The sequence below is a fragment of the Psittacula echo genome (assembly GCF_963264785.1).
Source record: "Psittacula echo genome assembly, chromosome: 4".
NCBI lineage: Eukaryota > Metazoa > Chordata > Aves > Psittaciformes > Psittacidae > Psittacula > Psittacula echo.
In genome coordinates this window covers 77,593,269-77,617,670 of record NC_137738.1, presented here as the reverse complement: position 1 = coordinate 77,617,670, position 24,402 = coordinate 77,593,269, and the positions used below count along the sequence as shown (strand labels likewise).

Below are 24,402 nucleotides of genomic sequence, written 5' to 3'. Positions count from 1 at the left end.
CCTCAGATGGGCATTTTTAATGTCAATGAATATACTTCCCAAAAAGACTTTTAAAATTATAATGGAGGGTTTATATTCTGAATTCCATGCAAATTGGGGTTTTTTAACTCATAGATACCAAGTTGCTGGACATAGAAACTGCTTTTTGTTCACGTCGTGAGATTTTTTGTAGGTATTGCAAAACAGAATATTGTGGGTTTTGTTTTTTTTTTTCCCGATTCCCACTGCTATCCAGTCTTTATCAACACATAAGATCCGTACTGTATGTTTCAAGTCTGAATCGATTAAATCAATGTGACACGCTGAGGCTGGGCCAAGTCTTGTCTAACCAGCAGTCAGCACTGTGACTCTGGCATGAGTCTCCCAAAAATAGAAACACAAGAAGTCAAACAAGTAAGTGGAAGGGCACTAAAAGAAAAAGTGCTGTTAATTCCACTGTTGACTTTCTGTCTAATGGATTCTTGTTCCCAGGCCACGCTAAGTAAAGCAACTGGCACAGGGTGTGTTTCTGCAGATGGCTCAGCAGTGACACACGGGGCCCAGTTGGTTGACAGGTGTTTGATTTGTATTTAACAAGTACCTCACGCCAGCCAGATTTTTCTGTTATAGATACTAGGAAGCTAGTCAGCTGATGCTTTTTCTGCAGAATTAACACCGCTGTCACTGTGCTTCCCTTATGTTGTGAATGGCAGTTCTTCTGATTTTCCCTTATAACTGAAGATAACATCATTTTAGTTTGTAATAAGAAAGATACAAAATAGGAGAAATTAATCCATAGTTGAATTATTTAATAGTTGCAATCTGCTACCTTTACAAATGGAAGAGGCAAAACATTTTTATTTATAGCCGTTGACAGTAAGACCTCAAGAAATATTTATTTAGCTGTCCACTCCTTAGAATGAAAATTCCCTTGAAGAGTATGCATGGAAGGATAATGACAGATTTCTGGCATATGGCTGTTCCACTCTGTGTTCCTGTGTCTTCCCATAATGTGAGAAGGACTATCTTGTACAGTATAGCACACACAAGCCTGAAGTAAAAGAAATTCGCTGCCCAGAAGTGATACAATATTGACTGAAATGCACCCAAGGCCGTGAGGAAAGAGTGAGGGTGGGAAACTACTGAACAGATGAGAATAAGTGGTGTACAATGCTATTCCCTATTGATTTTGCTGTAAGCTACATAACAGCACACTGCATAATTGGAGAGAGATTGTCTCAACTGTGGCCTGTTTATTTAATTACAGTTTGGGGTTTTTGTTTTCTTTTAATAACTGGGAGTGGAAGAAATTAATGATCTTTGTGGCATTTGTTAGTGCCATAATAGCAGCTGCTGGCAAAACCAGCTGTGGAAATAGTAGAGTATCAGGATGCTCTTATAAATCATCCTTGATTAATGTGAACTCTGAGAGCTTTAGCCAGTGGGATGTGTAATTTAACAGTGACTATGTCCAGTTTGCCAGCTCTTCCCCTCCCTGTCCCATTTCTTCATGCTTTTATCTGAGCATTTTTCTTTCCTAGTAAAAAAATCTCTGAGGTGGAAGAAGGTGAGACTACGGAAACTGTTAACAAGAATGTGTGGCTCTTTGCTGTGACAGGGTGATAATGCCAGTGCTGTGAAATAGCCAAAAGAAATACCACCCTCTAGAATATAGTGTACCGGCAGTACTTCTGCTGCTGAACCTCAGAAGAATGAGGAAGGAATGAAGCCAGAGAAATGGCTGTCAGAGTAGTGTTGCTTCTCTAAATAAACTCAGTTTTAGTGAAAGGATGATTAGAAACTCACGCAGAGATTCTGTGTCCTTTGAATAGTGGGCTAGCTTGCTTTCTCGGTCAGACATCCCAGATGTGGTATATCGAGTCAGCTAATGAGCCTCAAAGAGGTTAAGAAAAGGGCCTGAAAGGGAAAGTTACAACTCTACTAGGCCGAGATGTCACTGTTCTTCAAGAAGCTGCTCAGAATTTACAGTAATGGGGTACACCTGGAGATTTACCTTCAGGGATCAAATCCTAGGCCTCCTGTGCTAACAGTAGATCCAATGACCTCAGACTCACAGGTCAGACGCTGTCTGTTGGAGTCCTAGTAACGTAGCTGGTATATCCACTTCATCCAAATACTAGCCCACCTTCAAAATACATCAAATGTCAAAAGGCATTGTTTTTGAAGTGAGGAGATACATTTCTTGGCAAAGTCTTAAACTTCCAAGTGGAAATTGTATTGTAAACTGCTTTATTTATCAGTAGTTTATAGGAGGTTTGCAGTTAAAGAAGCACACCAACATGGTATTTCAGAAAAAGTACTCCTGTGAGTTCCTAGATTAGAAATTCCAGTCAATATGAGGCCTGTTTATTTTTGATTCACCTTAAATCCTTGGTTTTGCTACTGTTTTTAATTTGTTTGGTTGGTTTTGTTTGTTTTTTTCGTATTTAATGGTCTGTGGGACAGATCTTTGTTAGTGTAAACCAGCATTTTTACTACCTGAGAATCTGCCTCCTGAATTTTCAGGTTCTGGAAATGGATGATGATGATAATTCCTGCATTAATGAATAGCTGCTGACATCTAAGAGGTTGACCAGTGCTGTTTACCTTCCTAATATAGGCTTGGGGCTCCAATTATTACGGTGAATATAGTAGTCATAACGTATTTTGTTATTTTGAAAAGACCTTGGCATTTCATTAATACTGGATAATGTGTTTTAAGTTATATTTAACATTATTGCATTTCGAATATTATTTTAGCAAGGCCAATTAGATAAATTTCCACTTCTGCTGACACTTTAAGTTTAGATTTGCTTTAATGCCATGTTATGGCTGGATTAACAACAAATCAATAGATGGTGTGTCAGGCAATTTCTTTTGACTGACCTACTGTAAGGGAGAAAAGACATAGTTACAAAAATCAATTAGTTATCCGTGAGTATAACATCACTTCAAAATTTTTTCTATTGTGTTGCCTCAGGTGACACAACTAGGGAAGTGATCATTCCCTTATACTCAGCACTGGTGAGGCTGTACCTGGAATCCTGTGTTCAGTTTACCCCCCTCACTATAAGAGAGACATTGAAGTACTGGAGTGTGTCCAAAGAAAAGCAACAAAGCTGGTGAAGGTTTGAGAGCACAAGTTTAGAGCTGGGGGAACTGGGTTTGTTCAGGCTGAAGAATGGAGTCTTGGGGGGGACCTTTCACTCTCTACAGCTGCCTGAAAGGTTGTAGGGAAGTGGGTGTCGGTCTCTTCTCCCAAGTAAGAAGTAATAGGTCAAGAGGAAACAGCCTCAAATTGTGCCAAAGGAGGTTTAAATTTTTCCAGGGGAGGAAAAAATTCTTCATAGAAAGGGTTGTCAAACTTTGGAACAGACTCCCCAGGGAAGTCATTGAATCACCATCCCTAGAGATATTTAAGACATGTAGACATGGCACTTAGGGACATGGTTTAGTGGTTAACTTGGCAGTGCTATGTTAATGGTTGAACTTGATGATCTTAAAGGTCTTTTTCAACCTAAACAATTTTATGATTCTTGATGAAGGTCAAGAAGGCAGCAGTTGTCACTTCTTCAAGGACATGTGATAGCAGTGAATTCCACTTGTGTTTTGCCAAATGCAGAAAGAACACCTACTGACAGTGGAGGCTCTCCTGCTCATACTTTTCTTGAGGGTATAAAAACAGCTCCTCGGCATCTATCATAAAGGCTTCAGTCAGTTCATTGTCAGATTTCAAAACTAAAATTAAAAAAGGCAATATGCCAACCTGCAGCATGTAGTTATGCATGAAAACAAATGGAGTGATCTTTTCATTCTAGTTTTTTCAGACCAACTTCTCTGAGTTCTCATGTTATGTCTAAAAAATTGATGAGAGCAAAATATAGACACAGAATTTTGTCTTAGGCAATTTATTTGTGAAATGTGTGTTCTATGTATTTGAGTATAGAAATGGTGTGAATTGCCTGCTTTTTAAGACATGCTAATAATACAAAAGGAAACAATGCCAACTAAAGAGAGTGCAGTCTGGAGTTAAGAGCCCTGTGGCCGTGTTCTTTGAAGCTCTGAGCTGTGTCTGGCTGCTGATTCATTAGTTTGCAAGCAAAGCACCAAAACCTACATTTTCAAGTGTTTAATTCGGACTGCATTAACGTCTAGTTGCCTGAACAGATAGGCTGGTCAGCCTTTTCCTGAAGGTCGATATCAGGAAGGTTTGGGAATGAGGAAAAATTGATACCTCCTGACCTCAGATTATATTATGAGATGCAATTGAGTACTATAGGGCTTTCTTATTGGCCTTTCTTTTGAGCAACTGGAAAAAAAAGCCACAGGAGCCCTGATCACAAGGACACAAGAGTCCTCTGACCAGCCTTCATCCCTTTGGCCAAACCATGATGTACCTGCTCTGCTGGGGCTGCTTGTCCTCTTGAAGCAGGACAGAGCAAAGGAAACAATATACCTGTCACAAGCCCTTCATCAGGTTATTTCAAGAGAGGATTTTATGCTTCCTCACATGGATCAAGGATAGCACTAAGCAAGTACTCAGCAAGTGTACTGGTAATTCAGCAGTAACCAAGTGGGATCGAAAGGATAATTAGGACCCAAAATGTCATGTTAGCAGAAACTCATGACTAATCCAGGAGATTCATGGGGCAAGTCTTGGCAAATATCAGCTGAATATATTTTTATGTCATTAATATTCTATCAGGTGATCCTAACCTTTTACAGGAGCCTGATTAAAGAAATAAGGAAGTATTGAAGTAGGCTAAGGAAGGTGTCACATAATGGAGTGTAATTGATGTGGGATTTTTATTTGTTAAAGACAAAGCTCTGCCCTTGCTGGTGGCTCTGGACTGGCTTGGTATGTGCTTCACAGGAGAGATGCTGCTCGAGCCCTCTGACAGTACATTCTTGAACATTACACTCCATTTCTGCAATGCTAAAAATAGTTGCCTTCATTTTAAAATATCGGCCTATTAGATTATTCCAAGGGTCTGGCATTCTCAGGGTAATGGAAGGCACATATCCATAAATTATCAAAACAGTAAGTAGTGTTTGACCATGCTGATTTTACGTCTATTGAGATGAGTTTCCTTCCTAGTAACCCCAGAGTACCAAGACTGTTCTGTAAATCAAGCTCCTGGCAGTGTCCTAGTAAATTTAAAAATAAAGAGGAAAATATTTGGTTTTCATCTTGAGGTTGCAGAAGCATCTGACTGTTTCTTGGTGGTTTTGGGTTGGGGTTTTTTTTTGTTTTATTTGTTTTGTTTTAATTTTGCAAAATCATATCTGAAAAATGCATAAAGTGTTTTACTGAAATGATTTCTCTTTCCCAGCCTTGAAGAGAATATAATTAAGTTCCTGCATGTTGGGCAATATAAATCATATTAATGCCTAAAATGTTCCAAATGCCAAAACATGTTCCCAGTTATTGATAACAAATTTCTCCCCCTTTTTTTTTTTTTTTTTTTTTTAATTTTTGGCACCCTATTGTTTGGCACTGCAAGTATCCAGGGCACCTAATAAAGGTCACATATTTGTATGTTAATATAGCCTCTTTTTTTTTTTTTTTTTTTAATCTGGAAGTCTCTTATTTAGGGGGCTAAAAATACCTAAATGTGGAAATCAGGGTGTTAAAAATGAATGTAGATGCATTTGAAGAAAGTTTCTAGGTACACAGATACAGTGTCTTACTCTAACTTAAAAATCCTTAGGTATAAACTGAATCTCTAATTTTATAGGGTGTTGCATTATAATTACAAACTGCGTAATCAATAAATGATAAATATATTAAAAACTCTGATTATAAATACACTGCTCATTTCCAAAATATTTAAAGCCACCACAATATCAATCACTTTAGATTTTATAAGAATTGGTATTGATCTAGGAGGTTATTTTTGCATTGTGTTGAAGGGATAAGCATTTATATATCGCTGATTAAACAGTGCAAGGCAAAACATCTGTGGCTTGTCTCCACAAAAAAAAATCTGGCAACAAACCACAACAGTGAATGTGGGTTTTTTTTCTAGTTTACACTGCTCCAGTATAGCAGGGAAGATGAAATATTATTGGGTAAATGTTAATGATGAAAAATTTTTCTGAATTCATGCTGTAAATCTAGAGAAAATGAAGGGCTGAGGATTACTTGTAATAATTAATTAGATTTTTTTCCCCAGCATGCTAGCATCTAATTTTTGCAGAGGGGAGCTGGAATGAAGATGTTGGAAACTCTATCATGAGTAGAGTTAGAAAAATTCCATTTTAACAAGCTATTTTAAGCTGTATTTTAATTGTTCTAGATCATCAGTGCTTTGTATTTATTTGATTAATTACTTGTATCATTTTGATGAGTAATTGTTCTTTTATTGTCTCTTTTTCTTGTTAAGAGGGGTTGGAGTTTTTCCTTTGTCTCTGTTCTTTTTTTGTGTCTGGAAGGCATTCGTCTCTTGCTTGGCTTGGAATCAAACAAGTGAACTTTCAAAACTTTATTTTGTGGCTGAATCCTGGCTTGGCTAGACAACTGAATTGGATAGTGTGCGAGTTACAAGGGCAAACTTCTATCCAGGAATTAACACCCATGGATTGAATGGAGAAAGCATTTGATTTTAGATTCCTTTAGTAAGTCTTCTAAGTTCCCACTTGAAGTAATATGAACAAGGGTGAATTCTTCTATTAGAACTTAACTCAGTAACTTTAGATTTATTGAGACCAAAATTAATGTACTTCACTGTGGCATATTTCATGTAGATAGATGGTGGTTCTTCTTAGCTTTCAGTGGCACAGCCTAGTTCTCACTAGGTCTGTAACTGTTTAACATGCTTCGCTAAGAAGGAATGGAAAAGGAAGCTGCTACAATATTTTATATTTTAATTTAAACAAGATAATATTAGGTTTTTAACTATATCTTTTCTTAGAAATCCCTGTAGTAAATGCAGAATTGCATTCTCTATAGCTTTCAACTCAGAGATACTGATTTATATTTTTCTCTTTCGCTCAACTTGTCCTTATTCAGATATTGAAGGTGAAGTTTACTATGTTACTCAGCTTGGATAGTTACCTTTAAAAACATTTTTTATTAACAAGGTGCTTTTTACTTATGCTTAGTTGTTGAGCATAACTTTTAAGTATCTGGTTTGTTGAATGGAATTTACAAACCCAAATCAGATAAATTTTCACAGGCGATGCAAGGAGAAAGTCATTTGTGGGTCAGGGAATGACTAACAGTCAGCTATATAGCTCACTTATTTTGCCCTGGGGTAGAGGAGGCAGTAATTTAACAGCATACACAGAACATGCACTTAGGAAGAAGGAGAAACAAATTTTTTGTCTGCTTCATTGCATAGGACCAAGATATGTATTTCCTCCTGCCCAATAGGTTGGGCAGTCTCCTGGAGTTCAGGGAAAGGTACGAAACTCCGCTTTGAGCAGAGCCTAGAATCCAGCAGTCAGCTTAGTATGTACAACTCCCTGTGGGACCTAGCAGTTTAAGCATAGATCCCTGTGATCTCAAGTACCTAATAAGATTTAGGGAGATACTTGAAGAATGTGGCACCCTTGTTGGGATTTCAGGTACTTGAGTAGTATGCAAGTGTCCTCTCAAGTATTTTTTTTCTGAATCAGGGCCTGAAATAAAACTTAAGAAAGATTCTCATGGGATCCAAACTGAAGCAATCTACAGCTGATGCATAATTAAATAACCTGTAATTGTTAATTACATAATATTTTGAAAGTGAAATGTATTTTAACCAAATAAAAGTCAACAGATATAAACAAACCTAGAGATAATTCAACTCTTCTGTAGAAAAGGAATGAGAGGCAATACATGTCCAGATGTCTTTTTCTCTTAATTTAGTTCACTCGTGAGTTAGGTCTGTAACATGATGGCTATGTACATTTTGTTTCAGGGGGAAGCTGGCTTAGTAGGTGCTCCTGGCATACCTGGTCTTATTGGTTCCAAGGTAAAATAAATAAATAAACCACCACCTACGACAAAAAACCAGTGTCACTTTATGCATTTTTACTCTCGACATCCTTTTTCACCTGTCCAATATCTACATAAATTGCACTTGAATTACATATCCAATTTGTGAGTTGTATAACGTGACAGAGGAACTTTAGTATCAGTTTCTAAAGTGTGTGTGCTGAGGTGGCACAAACCTGCCTATCAGCATCATTTTGCATTAAGAGCAGTTGCCTAAGCCTCAGAACTGTGCAGGTCTTTCCAGCCACAAGGTAGCAGATTCAAAAATTTGAAATTTGAGAGTCTCATGATCTCAGCAAAATGAGATGAGGGATGGCGCCGCTTCTTCCATTCTTGCATGTGAGTCTTTTGCTCCTCTCCAGAGGTGGAATATTGTAGGAAGGACAGAACTTGCAAAAAGTGATATCTGTATTATAAACCTTGCTGGTAATATTTGTTCAAGTTGCCTTAGTCTTTTCATGGCCAGATTTTGTTTCTGTTGGTTGCAGCTGTGTTTAATTGTAAGTATTTGGAATGAAGCCTCAGTGTCACATATGTCTGCCCAGCTAATTCCTTTTAGAAAACTGGAGGGGAAATTGTTCTGCTACTTCCACAAATTAAGGGACTACACATAAAACTCCACATTATTTTGTTCATGCTAAAATTTCAAGAAAGGGTTCTGCAGCATGACCTTGATGTGAAGGCCTGATTTGTGTACATTTATGGCAGATACTTCCTGTAATACATCACGGAGGGAAGGAAGGAACTTATTTTCTGCAGATGAGGTAGCCAGCACTGAGTTCTGCAACATGCTTACCACAATCTATCAATTTATAAGTTCAAAGCCAGGATCTCATTGACTTGTATGGCAGGCGTATTTAAAACATCGAAAATCAGATCTGCAATCTTGCAGTATCAGGACAAGTAATCAGTGATTGTCCATGAAAAAGCTTGTGTGAAATGTTTTGCCTAGCTTACTATGAGAATTCTGCCACAGAGAAGAGAATTAAAGTCAGTCATAAATGTGCTATTTTGCAACTTCCACGTTTTTATTTCTGCAACATTCAGGTTCTTTGAAGTAACTTACCAGTGGCAAATATTGTTATATTTTAATACTGTCAAGTGGAAATTACCTAAACTACTTTCTGTATGCTTTCTTTTGACTGTATTTCTTATTCCCTCTAATTTGTACTATTTATTTTAAATTCAAATCTGTGCAAAAAATCTGGACACTTTCTGAAAAACAAGTTACTTTATCACCCCATACTTAGGTATAGGCAGAGAACATACTGGTTGAGCAGCAGCATTTCTGAAAATGACCTGGAGGCGGACGTGAGGCTGAATTATGAGCTAACAGTGGTTCACTTTCTCTCCTACTGGGGAGAAAGTGAACCACGTATTGGACAATGATAGTAAAATCTGAAGCTGGCAGATCAGGGTAAGATATTTTCCCCCCTTTGCTTGGTGGTGCTGCATCTGGAATGCTGTGTCATGTTTGGCGAGGGGGGTGTGTGTGCTTTCACCCTCAATACTTTAAGAGGTGTGGAGAAACCAGAGAGGGTCCACAGGGAGCTAGGGTATGTTCAGGGCCTTAGAAAACAAGACCTTTGAGGAGAGTTTCAAAGTACTTTATTGAGTCTGGCGAAGAGAAGGCCAAGGAGTGATCAAGACTGTCCTGCAGACATAAGGAGCCTAGCTGGCTGGTCTTCAAGGACAGATTCCTAAAATCCCAAGAACAGTCTACAGTGATGTAAAGGGAGTTGAGTGACCATGGCAGAAGGTCAGCATGGATGAATAAGGAGCTTCTGAGTGAGATCACACACAAAGAGGAAGTAAACAGTGGAAGCAAGGATGAGCTACCAGCAGGAATACAGAAACATTGCCAGAGCACGTGGCAAAGGAGTTAGGAAGCCAAAAATTCATCTGGAATTGCAACTAATAAGGGATTTGAGGTTCAGCATAAAGGAATTCTGTTAACTGCATCTGTAGATAAAAAACGAGGCTGAAGAAAATGTTGACCCACTCCTTAATGGAGTCGGGGATGTGGAAAAGGCTGAGTGTACCTGATGCTTTTTTTGCTTTGGTTTTCACTAACAAAGTTTGCCTTCAGGCCTCCCAGGTTACTTAAACCTCCTAGCAGAGTGTATGAGAATGAGCCATTGCCCACTGAAGGGGAAAAGAGTGTTAAGGAGCATTTAAGCTACTTGGACATTTGCAAGATACCAAACAGTATGCATCTGGGGGTGCAGAGGGAGCTGGCTGATAGATTGCAAGGCTGCCGTCTGTCATTATCAAAAGATCATGATTACTAGGTGAGATTTTGGATGATTGGAAACAGACAAACATCACTTTCATCTTCAAGAAGGATCCGTGGAACTGCAGGCCAGTCAGCCTCACCTCTGTTTTTATCACCAAGAATAAATCATGCCTGACCAATGTCATTGCCTGCTCTGGTGACTGTGTGCATTAGGGGACATCAGTGGACGTTGTATACCTTGACTTCAGCCAGGCTTTTGGCACAGTCTCCAGTCATATCATTGTAGTCAAATCTGTGAAATACAGACTGGATAAATGGACAGTAAGGTGGTGGAAGATCAGTTGGATTGGTGGGCTCAAGGGTGGAATAACTGCTGTACAGTCCACCTGCTATGTAGTAAGTAGTGTCATCCCTCGTGGAGTGAGACTGGGGCCAGTATTATTTAGTGTCTTATTAATTACCTAGATGATGGATTCTCAGCATGTTCGTGGATGTTAGCAAATATAGGAAAGTAGTCAGTGCACTGGAAGGTACGACAAGAATGATATTCAGTGGGACCTCAACATGCTGGAGAAATGAACTAATGGCAGAACCCATGAAATTAAGCAGAGGCAAACATGAGGTCGTGCCTTTCTGAAGGAAACAGACTCATGCAACAGTGCACTCTAGGTTCTAAATTTCTAGAAAGCAGCTCTACAGAAAAGGAGTTGGAGTTCTGCTGGGTGTCCTTGTGGTGGAGAAGGCCAGCATCTTGGGCTGCCTTAGCAAGAACATGGCCAGTACATCAGGAAGAGCATTTATTCTAGTTATAATATAGCCAGGTTGCAGACTATTTGACTAAGACATTAACATAGTAAGCTTGTGCATTAGGATCTTCTTCTGAGCTAAATTATAAAATTGGAGCTGAAAGAACATTATAACAGGTCTTTTTATTGAAAAAATATCAAATAAATAGTTTAATCTGATAAGCTTGAGTTAATATTTCAAAATTCACTCCTGTGTTTTTTTGTTGTGTGTTGTTTGGTTTTGGTTTTTTGTTTGTCTGTTTGTTTGTTGGGGTGTTTTTTGTAGTAGTTAGATATGGGTTTTAAAGTGAAAGGAATGAGCTTTCTGTAAATTATATCTGTATCTTTTTCTGAATTGTTCTGGGTTTTGTAAACCTTCACAGCTGACTAGTCATATTTCAACATTAAAATGAAGTTATGAATAGCAAAAAGTGTATTAAAACTGGTTCTACAGAAGAACAGAAGAACTGTAACGAACAAGTTTAGTGTCAGTGTCAGAACAAGAATCCAAGAAGATTACTTAGGCTGAATGGAAAAATGTTTGACTGTTATCAACAAAACAGTGGAAAACCATGTCTATTTTTCATAGAGGTTTTTCACAGAGGTTTCACACCTTTTTGAATAAGCGACAATCAGTATCTAAATAATTTCTTCTGTTTTAATCCCATAATAAAACCCCAATGCAATAAAACTATTTTAAAGAATTAAATTATTTGAAGAGTGTTTAGGTCTGAGATTTTTAGTTTACTGTTTTTGTTCCAGGGTGAACGTGGCTTTGCTGGTAGTAAAGGTGAAGAAGGAGAAAAGGTAAATTATTTTGTCTGTGTCACAGTTTTTTCAACTTAAAAATTTGATATAAGGCCAAGCAAGCAGAGCTTTTTCTGAAGGTGTTCCTTGACTCTTTCATGAATAATATTTGTATTGTTTGCTATGCAAATGCTTAAGAACAAAGACGTTTTTATGCACATTAATCAGTGAGATCAGTGCTTATTTTAGAAATACTTGATTTTTTTAAGAAAAGATTGAATAATGAAGCCTAACAGAACCATAGCCACTGGACTCCAGTGATGTTTACTGCTCTCTTGTTTCTATGGTAACTAGTAAATGTTTGTTTATACAGTATGAAATGTATCATAAGATGATGTGTAGGCATTTATAGTACTTAATTACTGCTTTTGTACATTAAAAATGTACTTTTTTACAACTTGCTGTGTTGATTGTTAGTAGTAAATGTTTTACACATTTTTTCCTAAGAACATAATTTTACTGCAATATCAAAATTTTACATTTGCTACAGCATAACTAACTGCTAATTTAGAAAGGTTAATTTTCATTTGTATACTTCTGTGTGCCTACACAGTAGTTAACATGAGGTTTGTCTCCTGCATGCGACTCAGTGAATTGACTTGACTGCCAGTGCCCAAGCTGAATGCAAGTGCATTTACCTCTTTTTCAGACTTGAAGTTTAGTCTCTTTGCCTAATGGACTTGTGTGTTGCCCTAAGGACATTCTTAGTCTTCCAGCAGCCATAAGACATAAATTCTAGGAAAAGCCTTTCCTTGTTCTTTAGCAGTGGGTATAGGAAATGGAGCTTGAGGCAGCTTGTCCTAATTGTAGGTGCTTTCCAGGGGCCAGGAATAGTTCAAGAGCTTGTATATTAAAATGGGAACTAAACTGGCCCCATGGAAGGCTGTCTTGGCTGACAGAATAATGGGTTGCTTTAGATAATGCAACCTAATCTTTTGTGGCTCCAGACAAGTAGGTCTTCACAGGTCATCCAAGGCAAGTATGTGTTGAGGGACAAGTGGAAGGAAAACCACTGTTCTTTGATTACCTAATAGGAATTAAAGTAATGATGGTGATAGTTTATGTTGAAACTTCAGCTTCTAACCATGTTGCTGCCTGGTTACTGCTTTTTCACTAGTTTTGGTTGATTTGGATTAGGCAACCTGAATTAAGACTCTCGGTTTATAGTTTTGGTTGATTTGGATTAGGCAACCTGAATTAAGACTCTCTGTGTTTCAGCTGACTGTCTGAAAAAGGTGCAGACAAGCATTTCTGCTTCTGTGTGCCATAAAGATGAGGAAAAACACATACTGCTATTCTGGTGATATTTAGGATGAAGAAAACGGAGAATAGGTGGCAGCTTCTGAATTTAAAATGTTCACTATATCTGTGAGTTGGGCTGTTTTGGATATGGATATATTCACTCACCCACTCCTCAAAAGTGTCAGCCAGCTTTACAGTGTTCATATTTTTAAAGAAAGCATGCTACGGATTAACAGAATTTAAGCAGTTTTAAGATTTATGAGGGTTTTTTAGAAGAAAGTGTTCTAGTAACCAGGAAGGAAGAAGTATCAGAAGTAAAAACCAGAATCCATAGCAACAAGCATTTATAATGTGAAGATTCAGCCTCTGAAAAAACCCACTTGTTAAGCTTGAGTGTTTGTAACTCCACCAACAGATCTTATTTCCTTGGTGGTATCATTATTCATCAGTTCTGAAGGGCTTGTGGATTTTTTTCTTCCTTTTTGGTTTTTTTTGGTCATAATTGCTGTGCAGCTGTGCTGTGCTTTCCCTGAGTTTTATGAGTAAATTGTGTTTGGACACAGGCACGTGGTTCCAGCTGTTGCTGCCACTCTCGTTGCTTGATTTCCTTTATTTTAAGGCAGAGATAAAATGACTGAACCACTGGTAGTCACATTTTTGTTATGTGGGAGCTGAGTCAGCACATTTGGACCAATTTAAAAGTATTTCCAGTGTAACTATTAATGTATTCAGCTATCCTTAAAATAAAAGCAAAATAAACAAGTGGAAGGATCTTTATTTGCCAGTGATTACTCAAGAATAATTTAGGGCAGTCTCATGAGAAGCTACACATCATGACTTGTGAGGAAGGAGTGTGGTTTAAGCTATGGGAAGTAGGTCTTAGCCTGGGCTTTAGCAGTTACTCAATTGAGCCTTAATTCAAATAATTATTAAAAAGCAACAATGCAGAGTTTCCAGTTACTGAACTCCAGCATTAAAAATGTATCAACACCTTTGCATTTTAACATAGCATCACAAAATAAAATAGTTGTAATAATTTTTGCATAAAAAGCATGATTAAAAAGCTTGGAACCTAAATTTGATTTTTTTCCTAATACAAAAAACTGCCTTATATTGCATATTAAGGAACAAGATAGTATTTGCATGCCCTGTCTTGCATATCACCTAGCATGAGACACAGCTGCCTAAACATGGGATATTTGCCATTCCAAACTCTGCAGAAGTACATCAAAATGAACAATCCTGTATTTTTGTTTTGGTGACCATATCATTCCATGGGATTAAATGCTTCAAACCAATTCAGTCTTATACCTTTTGGTTCATCAAACCAAACAAGTTGACCATGGCTTTTATTGTACCACAAGCTACTTTGGCAGAGCGAGCTCTGGGGACACCAAAGAGATGTAGGCAACTGAGGTGAAAGTGAGTGACTGTATGTAAATTAGAGGAAGCATCTACAATTTAAACTATTTAGGGAGAATCTTTAGGCAGTTTAAAGGTTTCTTTGTCATGCTTGGTTCTCCTTGAGGAATCCAGAAGTCTTGTTTTGCCTTCCTCCTTTTCTTTTGGTCTTGGTTGAACTTGGTTTGCTCTTACAGAAGCCAGTAGTGGTAACAGAAGCTACAGACTGTGTATGGAGGTGTTACGCTGCAAGTTTTCCCTCCATGGGAAATATACTGTTGCTGTAAATATTATTTAAATTCTCCTTTGTATTCTGTTTTCTTTTTGTTACTTAAATAATGACATTTTCTTAAGTCTAATAGCTGCAACAAAAACATTGGCCTACCCTTCAATAGCATGACAGATAAAGTGTATGCTGAGAGCAGTTTTCATTGGTTTGCTGCCAGGAAGTCAGACTTTATCATATGGATCTATCCTCAACCTAATCGTAGTTAATTGTAATCTGTTCAGAATTGTAATTTTATGGTATAGGATAGAAAGGATGAGTGTCATACTTTATAATTATAGGCGATCAGGAGGGACTGATAATAACTAGAAGAAAGCTTTAAAATTCAGAATGTTCTTGGCAAATCAGAAATGTAGCCTGAAAAAAAAAAAAAAAGAATCCAATGCTGAAGTAACAAGTGCAACCTGTGGGGGAGAAAAAATGAGCTGCAAAAAACCCCAAATCAAATAGTATCTACTCAGAAATTAAAACCTGAGGATTGTTTGGATAAGAAGCTGAGCACACATAAATGCAGTCAGGCAGTTGCAAATGAAAGACTTTAGGATGTTTTGAAGTGAAATATTGGCTGCAACACTGATTGAATAGTCCTATTTGGTACTGATAAGGCTTCAACTTAAAGCATTTTGAGAGCACTGAGAATGGGTGGTGTTCAGGAACATACACCCTTTGAGGAAGGATGGTATGAATGAAGATTACTTAGAGTCAGCTGAAAAGAAATATGTAAACAGTCCTCAAATACGTAACACTGCCGTAAAGAGGAAGAAAGTGGTATATTTGCTGTGTCTGTAATGAGTACAAAGCAATGAGCTGAAAGTGAAGTAAGGAAAATGCTGTGTACCCATTGGGTAAAGGTTTTTAATTTTAACACTGTTGATTGTTGTACAAGTTATTTTCTTTTCTGGTGGTCTGCAGTTTTTATCCAAGTTACAGAAAAGGGAAAAAAACTAAAGAAAGGCTTGCTTCATGCAAATGCAGATGATCAGATTTGTCTTAAATGATTTTACCATTTTCAGTTAATAGCATCAAAATTATGCAAGGTATCACACTGATGCCTAATTGGATAAGCACAGAGAACAGCAAGACCATTTCTTTTTCAACATATATCCTTGTTTGTTTTTAATGCTTAGTTAATACTTTTCTGATGCAGGACAGTAAAGCTCTGGAATAGGTTGCCAATGTGGTTGTGCAGTCTCTTTTCCATGTGGTTTTCAAGACCAGCCCTGAGCAACCTGGCCCGGACCCCATAGCTGAACACTGCTTGGAGCATGAGGTTGGACTAGAGACCCCTTTTGAGGTCATGTCCAGTCTCGGTTATCCTTTAATTTTAGAAACAGTGAACATGCATGTGATATTTTTCTGATTTCTGTGGTTTTATGTGGATTTATAATTTGGAGAATAATAAAAAACTATAATAGTCTAGTCTATTTTTGTTTGATTGAGGTTTTGTTTAAATGTTGGCAGGGGTGGGATTGGAATGTACATTTAATTTACAGTATGGACCAATATTGTACACTAGAATATGTTATAGACAGATTTCTTTTTTTAAGATGTGTATATACGTTCACACACTCTTGTTTTGGAACATCATATCTAGAGATGACCAGTGCCCTTCCTTAAATATCCAATCGTCTGTCAGCTGATGCAGTCTTCCTTACAGAAACTCTTATAGAACACTTGTTTGGGTTACGTTGCACATGGTTGCTTGGATGATGGGTATGTATGCATTCACTGGTTTTACCTTAGGATTACTGAAACCCTACCATACAGATAGTTACAAAATAAATTGTTCAACATAAATGAAATCTAAGGGTGTCTTCAAAATTTAAGTACCAAAAAAGGAGGATCTAAAAATTTTATTACTATTAAAATTGCCATGCAGCTGTTGAGTTGTCTGATCACAGCTCCATTCATATGAGCTGTGGCAGTTCCCCTAGCTGAATCCCTTCTGGTTTAACTCGGAGGCAAGTAAGGTATGCTGTTATGTAGACTAAATCTCAGTACTAGTTGATGTCTTTGAAGACTCAAAAGTTGTGAGTGGTAGAGTACAAGGATGGCTGTGCTCTGGAGAGGGACTCTTCAATTGCAGTTTTCCTTGACTTGGTGCTTTCCTTTATAAAGCATATTTCCCTCCCATCTCACACTTGAAATAGAGGATTTTGAAACAGGATGTCATTGAAGCTGAGCTATGTAGCAGTACATGTACTGTGATATGCAGTTGTAAACACTTGATCTTTGCTAAAGTTATTATTTCACTGTAATTATTTGATTTATATTTCTCAGTAAAATGATATAAATAAAAAATTTGGATGTATTAGACTAAGGGAAACTTTGGGAGTAAAACCATAGTGATAGTCATTCATTATTTCCAGTTTCATCCTTTTATCTTTACTTTTTGTATGTTTTGATCGTGCTTTTGCCACTGTATACATGTAAGAAGAGAGGAGTAGTCTGGGGTTTGTCCAGCATAAATGTAGAAAAAATTGTCATCTGCTTCATTTTCTTCTAAACGCAGGATGTTCTTTGTATATATTTACTATTTTGTGAAGTGCAATTTGAATTATTCCAGGAAACAGGGCTTCCTCTATTTCCTTGAGAAGAAATTTCTTAATAGAACTTAGTGTCAAGAAGATTTCCTGGAGGTTCAGCATTTTGTACTTCATCCTATCACACCTGATAAAAATACTCCGCTGTCTTCCATCCATTCAGAACACACAAGACTATAAACATCCAGTGTGTCCCCAGGTGTAGTCTGTAAAATTTCACAGTCTTCAATATGTTTTTCTTAAATGAGCATAAGTAAAGGAAAAGGAATCACCTTTCCTTTCTAAGTTGCTAGTTGAAGTTAGTCATTATTTACTTATTCTAATATTTTGATGTCTGTACCATAAATCTCAGTATTGAAACTGGCCCACGTAAGAGCTCAAGTTACTGGGGAAGTTTCCAATCTACTAGAAAAATAGAAGCTATTACTCATGGATAGATGACAGTAATGAAGCTTAAAGGTCTATAATTAAAACTACTAAAAAATTACCTCCTGTCTATTAGTACAGCACTTCTATTTGTCAACTGTAAATTCGGCTACGAATGCTTCAGTCTGAACAAAAGATTAGAAGAATAAATTCAGTAAACTATATTTGGAATAGTCCCTAGCCTATTCTAGGCTATTATATGGGGTAATGCTAATTAGATTAACTGAAATGTCTGCAAGAGACCTTCACAGCTGGGGTCTATTAATTTAATGATGTAGATGACCAACTTGCAGGTCCCAACATCTATCATTGTTTAATTCACTTGCACATACTCATTTGGTCAGATTAAAGGTTCATCACACCCAGCATCCTGCTTCTGACAGCCAGAAATGGTGCCCACAGAAAAGCATAAGGACAAAGTGAGCAAGTACAGTGCTTCTCCCCATGTGCTCTTCCAGGCTCCAATTATGAGATTGCAATCCTAGACAGATGTTTTCAATGAATTTAGTAGCCCTCAATGGACTTCTCCACCATTAGTGAGTGAAGTTTTCCCTTGAATTCATGTAAACTTTAGGCATCTGCAATATCCTGCGGTGAGGAATTATGCCGTTTATCTTTTGTGTTTGAAGAACCACTTCCTTTTGTTTACTTGGGACCTGCTTCCTCTTAATTTAGTTTGGTGTTCCCTACTTCTTCTGTTGGAAGATTCCTGTTCTCCTTTTCAGTATCAGTCAAGAATCAATAAGCATCTTGCATGCATTCCTGAGCTATCTCTTCCATATTGAGGAGTACCGTCTTAATATCTCCTACTATGTAAACTGTTCTGTATTTGGTCATCCTTACTAGCTGCCTCTGGATGTTTTTGAGTTGTATTATAGTGTTTAAACACAATAGAGAATATTCAGTGAATATTGTATCACAGAGAAATTCTTCACTTTGTTCTCTATGCCTTTCTAATACCTCCTCACATAGAAATACCTTTTTACCTCTCATTAGCTTTGAGTGTGGCCTCGAGATCTCACTGTTGGTTCTTTCAAACCATTGGCAGTCATTGCATTTAGGAAACTGTGACTGTATTCACGGATGTTATGGCTGCATCTCAAGCTGTCCTGGGTTCAGCAGTAGCAGTCAGTTTTTCTCCTTCTTAGTAGCTGTTGCAGCACTGTGTTTTTGACTTTCAGCCTCGGAACAGAGCTGATAACACTGATGTTTAGACTGACCAAGGACTTTGTGAGTCTCATGCTCTGCCAGGGAGGAGGAGGGGCCGGAGGAAGCAGGGACAGGACACCTGACCCAAACTAGCCAAAGAGGTATTCCATACCACAGCACGTCATGCCCGGGGATGTAACTGGGAGCTACCCGGAAGGGCACGTCCTCTTTTCGGTCAGGCTCTTTTCCGGCGAGCGGTATCATATTTTCTTCCCTTGTTATTTCTCTTATCATTATTATTATTGGTGGCAGCAGTAGTGATTTGTGTTATACCTGAGTTACTGGACTGTTCTTATCTCAACCCGTGGGAGTTACATTCTTTCGATTCTCCTCCCCATCCCTCTGGGGAGTGGGGGGGGGAAGTAGACTGCGTGGTTCTGATTTACGGCCTGGGCTTAAACCACGACACAAGCATAAGGATTTTACTGTCCTCATCATTTTAAATATAACTACATTGAACTTCATTTGTCCTTTTGTCATGTCATTTTGTCTTATCATACCTATATTGAGTTTGTCACAGTTCATCCTCATCTGTTTTATCCTGTATAATTTGGTATCATCACCTGATTTAGTTACATACCTGAAAATCATTTTCTTTATGAGGTTTGAGAGTAAATAATTCATGTCTTGCTGAGAACAAAATTAGTGGAGAAGTGACTTTGCCACTACCTAAATGCTGGTGTGAACTCTCAAACTCTTTCTGCCTTGGATTAGAAATACAGTATTTGGCAGGTGCTTATTTTTTGGCATTAGAACAGTATCTTTTACAGTCTGACCTCTCCCCCAACATTTGGTGTAATCTGAAAATGGCCATTTGCAGGTATTGAGTACGATTTCCTTCAGTCCACAAAGCTTTCCAAATTCCAATTGCTTCCCACAACATAGGAAGCCTGTTGAATTGTAGGCCCAGATGTGGAGCTCTGCACAAGAAAGCACACAGGGTGCTCTGCAGAAACAGACAAGCACATTCTAAATGAGTTATCTGGGGTATCAGCAGCATTGCAGCTTCATTAATGGGCACTCTGAAATGTAAGGTTTAACAGCATGCGCAGAGTGCCAGGTTGTTTGGATGTACCAGTTTCAGTAACGCTTACTTCTGTGCCACTTTGGAGATTTCTGTGAAGATATATCCACAAATGGATGCCTGGGTACTGCTGCGGATGCGTAGAAAAGATGTACTAGTTTGGAAACAGCTAAGGTTGTAAACATTTTGAATGGTAATTTTGATAAATGGTAATTAATTTAAAATTAACATGGCAATTTTTATATATAAAGAGTGCTGCAAATTTAGCACCTTAGAAAATATTCTGGAGGAGCAGAGAAATATCCACTGGCAGGTGTAGAGAACACAGCATCATACCCTCTATACATAGACATGTTAAGGTCCCAGTTTCCATTTAACCACTCTGAGGGTTGTGTAGCAGCAGTGGGGTGGCTGCTGGGGCTTGGGTTGGGGTACCTGTGTACAGGAGAGAGGGTAGAGATGGGTATGGACCCTGAGTGGGCTACTTGAGGAAAACAAGAAGAATAGGTGGCGAATGTGTATGTATTTCTGAGAGGGATGGAAGAGGCTGAGAGTAATTCAGAAGCCAGTGTGGGGTACATCAGTACTAATGTGGGAATAAAACCAGTATTTCTAGTGTTTCTTAGCTCTTCTGTTTGATTGCACTGCCTTCCAGAAAGTATATGGTCTGAATATTGTCTGTAAGTTATCTATTTTACTCCTTTTTGGAGTCAAAAGTGGAATATGGAATTGCTTGTTTCCTTGCTTTTGTCAGCTTCGCTAGGTAATTGTTTGTAATCTGTGATGAGGTGGCAGGTGTTCCATGCTCAGCCTGCACTTTTAGTTCATTCTCTGCTGCAGCTACCTGGTCTTACAGCTCAAGTGATAAAGCTTATTGCTGTGAATTAAAATATTCTCGCTTCTAACTCCACAGATTATATTTGTTGAATGGTCTTATAATTCATTATGACAGATAATTTTTGTTGTTTGCTATTTATTAATCTGAACAGACTGAATTTAAAAAGATGGCTGCTACATCAAAAGATAAGAAATGCCAGAGCAGAACTAATTTGCAAACTAAATGTGACCTCTATTGGTTTAGAGAGAGACCTGGAAATAGCCCATCTTATGAATGTTTCCACAAGATAGTCTCAGAGAAACAGGTCTGACTGAAGTTCAACATCCAGTCATTTTTGTACAAACTCGGTTTTTTATTCCTGTTTCCTTTTTTTGTTGTTGTTGTTGGGGGTTTTTTTGGTGTGTGTTTTTGTTTTGGTTTGGTTTGGTTTTTTTAATCTGTTTGCTATTTTTGTAACTTTTTCTTGTTTATCCGTGCCTTCTCTCTTCCCTTTTTTCTGGCTCATAGATTACCTTTCCTGCTGTGTAGACATCTATGTTCTCTTTGCCTATTTTACTTTTCCAAAGGCTGTTACATTTCACTAATATCTTTGCATAATCTTTGAGGACAGAGTTGTCTTTAACTGAAAGTGCTGGGAGAAGCATTGTAGGTATAGTGTGTTATGAATACTTCAACTCCTTACAGATCTCATGGGTTCTGGATAACTTCAGGCAGTATCACTGATATGGTTTTATAGTTAGTCGGGATTAAAAATTAAAGTAGTTTTATTTGGTTGTAATTCTCAGTATTTTGTGACCATGTAGTCTTGGCAGTCTATTTTCTCTTGATTCCAGATCTGGTGATAGGTTTACCTCTGAGTGTATGTCCTCAATTTCCAGTTGAAAGTGCACATTTACTATGATTCTATTTATACTAATATGCTTGTATGTTTACATACATATTCATGGATGCACTAGAATACATTATCTCCTTCAAGGAAATATAATACAATTACAAAAATATTTAGTAACATACCAAGTAGTAGATTCCTAAATTATATCAATCCTGATTTAATTCCTTTGATGTACTGCAATGTATTTATTGAAGAAAAGCTTCCTTTACAAAGAACTTTAAGCCAGAAAGGAGGCTCTGGAGAAAGAAGGCGTTACAGCAATAGACTGAATCCTCGCTGGCAGGTGCGGTGTATGAACTTTAACATAGTGAACTGAATAGAGCTCTTGACATGTGAGTCTCCTTTCTTTCAAATAGGAGCTAGTTCTTGGAAGTTGCTGAGCAAAGATATGCTGTAAGGCAGAGCTGAAGGGCTCCACAGCAAGGAGGCCATCAGCACACTGCAGCTGCTGCTATCAGGTTATGTTGTATACACCGTTGCAGAGGATTATTCTTTATGAAAAAGAGAATACTGACAGGTTTCTAATGAGAAGAGGCAATAGGAAAATCCAATAAAATAATAATAGAAAACATCATTTTGCATAAATTGCATATATACTTATGCAGCCTTGTAATTTTTATATTTTAGCCTTATATTATGAGACTTCTTAAAAAATTCTTTCATGTGATATTTCTAAAACAGCCATGAATACGAGCAAGTAAATTTGCAGATGAAATCATAGAATCATAGAGTAGTTTAGGTTGGAAGGTACCTTAATTTTAGATCATCTAATTCTATCCCCACTGCCAGAGGCTGGAACAACTTCCAATAGACCATGTTGCTCGAAGTACTGTCCAACCTGGCTGGAACACTTCCAGGGATGGGGCATCCACAACATCCTTGGGCAATCTATTCCAGTGCCTCACCACCCTCACAGTAAAGAACTTCTTCTATATATTTAGCCTAAATCTAGCCTTTTTTTTTTTTTTTCTAAAAAAAAATCCCAAAAAAACAACAAAACCCCAAAAAAACAACAAAACATGTTTGAGTCAATAGGCTTCGTAAATGGGCTCTTGCAATTTTGAGTGAGAGTTATTTACAATTAGGAAAAGAATCACAATTCATGAACAGAGTGTGTTGAAAGAAGCAACAAAGCAGCTACTTATATTGGTGTCGTGGTTTAAGCCAGTCGGCAAGTCAGCCACACAGTTTCTAGTCTCCCAGTGCCCCCCCCCCCGGAGGGATGGGGAGGAGAATCGAAAGAATGTAACTCCCAGGGGTTGCGATAAGAACAGTCCGGTAACTAAGGTATAACACAAATCACTACTGCTGCTACCAATAATAATAATGATAATAAGAGAAATAACAAGAGAAGAGAATGCGATACCACCCGCCGAAAAACAAGCCTGACGGAGCAGAGAGCGTGCCCTTCCAGGAAACTCCCAGTTACATCCCTGGGCATGACGTGCTGTGGTATGGAATACCTCTTTGGCTAGTTTGGGTCAGGTGTCCTGTCCCTGCTTCCTCCCAGCTTCCCCTCCTCCCTGGCAGAGCATGAGACTCACAAAGTCCTTGGTCAGAGTAAACATTCTGACCAGCAACTAAAAACATCGGTGTTATCAGTATTATTCCCAGGCCGAAAGTCAAAACCACAGCGCTGCCCCAGCTACTAAGAAGGAGAAAAACTGACTGCTGCTGCTGAACCCAGGACAATTGGTCACTGTAAAACAAGTGAACACAGCACCTTTGTTCATTAATATACCAAAATTAAAACTTGCTATGTGGTGAATGGGGGAAGCAAAGACAGATGTAGATGTTACTACTCAAAAGTCAGCAACATATGTGTTTAACTGTATTTAATTCTCCAAAGCACTTTTTTTTATCCTCCACTTAGCAGTAGTTGATACTTGTTAAGGTAATACTGTCAATGATAAAAAGAGTCTTCCTTCAACATCTCTTTCCAGATGCTTCTTTCTAACCCCAGTGTCCCTGTGCAACTGTTTTGTGGTTAGTAAAGTAAATAAATCAGGGAACTGTTCTGAGTAAAAAAAAGCCTCTGTTTACTGGGTTATATCCCAGCAGATTCTGTTTCTCCAGACTGCTGTCTGGCTTTTCTTCAGCAACCAAGATACTCCAGAATAGGCATATTTTAATAACCAGAAGCGGCTGCAGTCCTATAGATGTCTTTTGGGGCTGGAGAAAAACAGTACGATTCCTTTAAACCAAACCTTGTACTCCAGGAACAAGCCTAAGGTGCTTGCTAATGGCTCTTGATTTCATGAAAGCAGACTGAAATTACTGCAAGTTAAGTTTGAAATAACTCCAACAACTATACTGTGGACATCTGTTACTCTGCAACATTTGCTCCAAAGATCCTCTTCTGTTGTGCTGCACAGTTTGTGTGACAGTAAATGGAGCTGTCTTAGATGTCTGCAGAGAGCATACTGTTGATCTTCCCTGCAGGGTGAGGCCAATGTATGTTGTGCACAGATAAAGAAAGTTTTGTCCTGTACCCTTTTATGAGTTTTATGTACTTACTGAAGGCCACTGTTAACTTAAAGTTGCTTATGTTATCAATAGCCAACCAGTACATACAGCTCATATTTCCCAGGATGCCCTCTCTGAAGATGCTTCCTTCCCTTTAGCAGGCTGCAAAATGTTCTTTCACCTATTTATTTAGGTATTTATTTTATATTATTGTATTTTATTATTTATTTATTAGAACTATTGTTTTTTTTTTCACACTTCACTGCACAGATGTCCAGCTAGAATCA

The 24,402-nt window shown here is 38.1% G+C and overlaps 1 protein-coding gene across 1 annotated transcript in view; it reads left to right on the top strand.

Moving 5' to 3' along the window:
• Positions 1 to 24,402, top strand: part of COL19A1 (collagen type XIX alpha 1 chain) — a gene marked incomplete at its 5' end in the record, with an annotated part of 182,861 nt that overhangs the window by 49,178 nt on the left and 109,281 nt on the right. The window contains 2 exons of the mRNA XM_080617064.1: positions 7,884 to 7,937; positions 11,744 to 11,788. Of these exons, the coding sequence (XP_080473190.1) occupies positions 7,884 to 7,937; positions 11,744 to 11,788 (99 nt within the window). The remainder of the gene's footprint in view (positions 1 to 7,883; positions 7,938 to 11,743; positions 11,789 to 24,402) is intronic.